Source organism: Antedon mediterranea, chromosome 5 (assembly GCF_964355755.1).
Source record: "Antedon mediterranea chromosome 5, ecAntMedi1.1, whole genome shotgun sequence".
Classification (NCBI taxonomy): domain Eukaryota; kingdom Metazoa; phylum Echinodermata; class Crinoidea; order Comatulida; family Antedonidae; genus Antedon; species Antedon mediterranea.
In genome coordinates, this window is record NC_092674.1 from 3,984,170 (window position 1) to 3,989,635 (window position 5,466).

The window sequence follows — 5,466 nt, forward strand, 5'->3', positions numbered from 1 at the left end:
CCGAAGTATAAAATGCAATTTTTTGAAGACCTGCAGCTCTAGTTTTAAACAGTTTCTTAGCTCAGCCCCAACAATAAAGCTGGTCATATTTCGAAGTACAAGAAGTGCATTTTCCGGGACCTAACATCTCTATTTTTCAAACATTTCTTAGCTCAGTCACAACCTTGATAGGGACTTATATATTTTATTTCATGTTTTGAAGTATAATAAGTCCAATTTCCGGGACCTCCAACACTATTTTTCTAAATTTTCTTTGAACTTTTATTTTTTAAATTGAAAAATATGGATTGAAACAGTCATCGCGCATCGTTTTTTTGCACGCAGTATTTTATTTATGCATTATAAAAAATGGAAAAAATGGCTACCCTAAATCTGATTAAAATGACCTCAAATGACGCTAGAACGCGTTGCTTCCGGGGCCCTTGGCGGCCGCCTGGCCCCCAGCCTAGTGATGCTCGCTTCGCTCGCATAGCCCCCTCGTCGGGGATTGTAGCCCCCGCGTCGGGAAGATCCTGGCGCCACCCCTGTTCTGTATGCCATGGTGTATGCATCTATTATTTTTGAGAATTTATATATAAATGGCCTAATCCATAAAATAGTATTGTGCAGAATGTATTTGTAAATAAATTTATTTAACAAGTATTTACTGTATGCTTCTTATTATTAAGTGTGGAGGGATATTGAATGGCAATATTATTTAATAACTGTGTTATTATTACTATTATTATCATTATTATTAATTGTTATTAAATATCTTACCTTCTGTATTTAATATTACATCTACTGCATCAGAGTCTAATAGCATGCTTCTTATAACAACACAAACAACAAAAACATTGATTAGAAAAACTCAGATGGAGCAAATAGTGCCGGTTTAAATTGTTTAAAAACATCGAATCATTTCTCCTAATAAAAGAATAGTTAATGAACTTAATTACCCGGAAGGAGAATATGTCAATAAAATAAAGAAAAGTGTGAATAGAAAGAACTTGAATAATTATACGTTTTTAATATAGGGCTAATTTTTATCCTTTTTTGGTAAAGAGGTGTTGTAAAAAAGCTGCTTTTATTAATGAAATTCGTATTTTCGTATCTATTAAAAATAGGCCTATCCTTTTCCATTGTATATCTTGCGCTTACGACTCTTACGCTTACTTACGTAAGAATCGTTAATAACGCAACGCAAGTGATCGCAAGCAATAAAATCCCGGTTTCCTGTAAATTCGCGATAAATCGACGTATCAGACGGAGATTCGATACCCCGGTTTCCTGTCGATCGTCTATTTTTCTTGCGTTTACGTCGATTTCACCAAAATATTGCCGTAAGCGGTTTCCTGTCAAATGTTGGTTTCTTAAGGCTGGTTTCCTGTCGACGTAAGAAGTCGAATTTTGCAACGATTCTTGCGTTTCATACGTTTCTTACGTCTCTTACGAAAGTTGAGAAAAAATTGACGTCGTTGACGTAAAGCCTGGTTTCCAGTCGACGTAAGACTTGCTTCCGCTTACGATTGCGTCGTTTTCTTACGATTACGCTTGCGTTCCGATCAGTAGACAAAAAACTAACGTCGACACAAAATTGTCATAATCGCGTTGGACCGCAAAAATTTAGATTATTACATGTGCTGATTCCGTCGTTACGAAAGTTGAATTTATCGCAAGTCTGTCCTTCTTGCGCTTACGTCGAGTTGAATTTTTTCCTTCCGACAACACATGGCTCACACAATTCCTCCTCGCGAAAAGAGAGGAGGCCATTTTCCAAAACATAAACAGTGCAGTGCGATTTCAATATGGTTATTCGTAGGAGAGGACGTGAGTTGGCCAAAAAGATACTATATTTAAGAATATTAACGAGAAGGATTAGAGGAGAAAGGAGTTGAACAAAGAACCAAGAATCCACAAGTTCTGGGAGAGGAAAGTGCTAAAAGAAAGAATAGAGTTCGGGCAGTACCATACATTATTTAAGACCCTGATAAAAAACGACAGAGAATGGTTTTTTTAGGTAGGCCTAGGCCTATATATATTAATAACATTTAATTATTATTAATATCTTTTTAGGCCTAGATGTTTAATTGTAATTTGCATTTATAATTATAAAGGCCCTAGGCCTAGGCCTAGTAGAGTACATGGCCATCATATGGACCTGGCTAAATAAAGATGAAGGTCACAGTTCATTTCAGCCGCCGAGCTGGCGTCTATATAAAGACGATGGTGAGTAAAATAGGCCTAGGCCTAGGCTAGGATAGGCCTATATAGGCTTACAGTATTTAGGCCTATATGCTATGATCAAGACACTCCTAGACAGATCTTTATTCTAGGCTAGTAAAGTAGGTAGGTTACTACAACTAGAATCCAGTCCACACATGGTCTACACTACTAGTACTACTACTACTACTGTACACCCATCTACAGTGGTAGCCTAGAGAAGTACTAAACGGATAGGAAGTATGTATTACTCCTACTGTTATTATTATGTTGAAAAATTAAAATCTAAATTGATTAAATAGTGCATGCAGTACACAATGAACAATTGTAGTCTAAATAAAATATCCCAAACAAAAGTGCATTTATTGCCGTAGAAGATTGAATACATAACATAATCACAAATAATACATTTACTAATCATGAATTAACTTTCACATTTGGCAAATCAATTCTGTTATTACTTCTTAAAATAGTCACGGAACAATTGCATAATTTGTAGTTCCATATCTTCCTTGTCTTCCAAGTCGTCCGAGACATTACCCAATAAGTCGGCTTCTTCTGTTTCATTTTGCAACTCAGTACCTTCTCCTAAAATGACAATAAATAATGTTTTTTTTTATTTTTAAGCCTTGAAAGTATGTAGTGTTGGTACAAACTATTTTGTAGTAATGTAAATGTAAAATATTATTTTTTGTTATTTATAATTTTGTTTATTGTCTTCAGGTATTTAAGGATGACGCCGGAAAGATTTAGTCATCTTCTGTCTGCGGTTGAGCCCTATCTAAAGATAAGACAAGACAGAGGTCGTACTGCAATTTCAGCAGAAGAAAGGCTTGTGATAACTTTGCGTTATCTGGCTACGGGTGATTCGATGGCATCACAAACATTTAACTTTCGGGTTGGTCGTGCAACAGTTTCTAACATAATCCGGGAAGTTTGTGATTCAATTTGGACAGCTTTAAATAAGAAATACCTAAGGCTACCCTCAAGTGAGAGTGAATGGATGACAATTGCAGAAAAATTTGAAAATGATTGGGATGTTCCTCATGCGATTGGTGCAGTAGACGGTAAGCACATTGCTATCGAGTGTCCCAAATTTGGCGGCTCGATGTACTATAACTATAAAGGCTTTCATAGTACAGTATTAATGGCAATTTGTGATGCCAGTTACTCATTTGTATGGACAAGCATTGGCTCATATGGGCGGGACAATGATTTTGCTATTTTTGGTGCGTCATCATTTTTCAAAAGAGCTGATTTTGGAACGCTAAAGCTGCCACCACCATCGGTTGTGGGTGGTCAACAATTGCCTTATGTTTTATTAGGGGATGATATATTTCCTCTTAAAACTTGGTTAATAAAACCATATGGTGGCAACAATTTGACTGATGAAGAGGAAGTGGCAAATTATAGGACATCGAGAGGACGCCCAACCATCGAAAACACCTTTGGTGTAATGGCTGCAAGGTGGCGCATATTTAGGCGTCCTATAAGAGCAAATATTGAAACTGTTGACCAGATTACAAAAGCTGTAATCTGCCTACACAATTACCTAATGCAAACTGATAACGCACACTACATACCCAGCGGGTTTGTTGACAGCTGGAGCAATGCAGAATTTAAAGAAGGGGAATGGCGCAGTGTTGTGTAAGATGATGAAACTGGCCTTCAAAATATAAGAAGTGTGGGGTCAAACAATTATACGGCTACTGCCAAAGAAACAAGAGATAGGTTTCGAGACTACTTTAACAGCCAGGAAGGTGCTGTTCCTTGGCAGTATGATGTGGTACACAATTGCGGTCCTTTGGCATCTTAAAAGTGTTGTTAGTAAATTGTTTAAAATATGTATTTGTAGTCTTCCTGTTTTGTAAATAATCTATATGACATTTTTTTAAATCTATTTTCAAATATGTTCTGAGTAATTTTTAATATTGACAAATCTTGTTTATTGAAGAAAAAAATAACAATGTTGTAGTTTATGCTTGCTATAACTTGCATTCATAATTATTTTTTGTTGTCTTGTCCTTGTACTATGGTTTACATTTCCAAACATTCCAAATAAAAATCGATTTTACATGAGCAAAAATTATTTAAATATATTGCTGATGTTGCAGAACGTTAACAAATATTTATATTTGATTGCTACTTGAAGATGTTATTAAATGTTGTTAATGAGATATTGAGATGTAAAATTACTTTTATTTGTTTATCCTCATTTCAAATAGTGTGATAAAAAATTTAGTGTGTGGTGGTTGATAAATACAATTATTTACCTGAGTCGTCAAAGTCCAGCTCCAACACTTGTTGAGTTTCGGAAAAAAAGCCGTGTGCATTCAGATGAAGCTTCCGACTCGGTTAATGAAATCGACATTTCTTCGGACTCTAGTGTCTTCCTATGATTTATATGTTTAATCAACCATCTCATGTGTTCCCACTCATGGCCAATTGGGAGGATGTCATCCCTGCCTGCACCACTACGGACACTAGCCCTAACCTTCTTTAGATGTCTACAAAAGTAATAATAATTATAACGATTATTATAATAACTATAATTATGATTATAATAATAATAATAAGGGCCTAGCCTAGGCCTTACACTCTACCTGGAAAATGCTGTTCTTCGAGTGTTATAAATTTGTTGGCACTCTTCTACTGCGACGTTAACATCTTTAGAAACAGCTTCCCACGCATTTTTTTTCCCCGTTTTCCACTTTTGTATTCTTTGGTATTTTTGTCATATAGACAAAGATAAGCTTGAATAGCGTCAAACACACGGACTTCTTTACATCTATTGGATTTTTTTACCCGGCGATGTTATTTACATATAGGCCTACAGTTCATCTATTGGATTTTTTTACCCGGTTTTTATTTCCTTTTTTATAAATAAATTCAAATGATGTAGGCTAATTATAATTATTTATTTTCATTATCAAATGAATTATCATATGCCTATAAATTGTGTTTAGATTCAAGCATGGATTAAAGAATCTATTCTTTAATCCATGATTCAAGCAAACACTTCGGTGAATTTAATAAATATATATCATTAATTTATTTCCCAACCTACCTTCATCATACAATTAAAACAAAATCATTACGTAACTTTTCCTCACCTGCTTTTGAACGCAAACTATCCCAGGTGAACGTATTGTTATACTGATGATCCTGATGATGACACTGTTCTCTGACATTTTATGAAATGGTATTGCCATAACGTTTTTAATTTAGTCCGTCTGTGTGTATTATTTTTACTCATTATATCGT

At 35.2% G+C, this 5,466-nt stretch overlaps 1 protein-coding gene across 3 annotated transcripts; it reads left to right on the forward strand.

Moving 5' to 3' along the window:
* Positions 1 to 1,703: 1,703 nt before the first annotated feature.
* On the forward strand, positions 1,704 to 4,394 carry LOC140048778 (uncharacterized). Of its 3 annotated transcripts, none has more exons than XM_072093561.1 (2): positions 1,704 to 1,999; positions 2,926 to 4,394. In XM_072093561.1, the coding sequence occupies exon 2, from the start codon at positions 2,936 to 2,938 to the stop codon at positions 3,851 to 3,853; it is 918 nt and encodes a 305-aa protein (XP_071949662.1). In that variant the 5' UTR covers positions 1,704 to 1,999; positions 2,926 to 2,935; the 3' UTR covers positions 3,854 to 4,394. The 3 variants fall into 3 exon arrangements, with proteins under 3 accessions (XP_071949662.1, XP_071949663.1, XP_071949664.1); XM_072093562.1 differs by having other exon boundaries at positions 1,715 to 1,809; XM_072093563.1 differs by lacking the exon at positions 1,704 to 1,999 and adding an exon at positions 2,160 to 2,208.
* Positions 4,395 to 5,466: the final 1,072 nt, after the last annotated feature.

Bases quoted from the DNA above. Each gene is read 5' to 3' on its own strand.
- LOC140048778 (XM_072093561.1), top strand. From the start codon at position 2,936: ATGACGCCGGAAAGATTTAGTCATCTTCTGTCTGCGGTTGAGCCCTAT.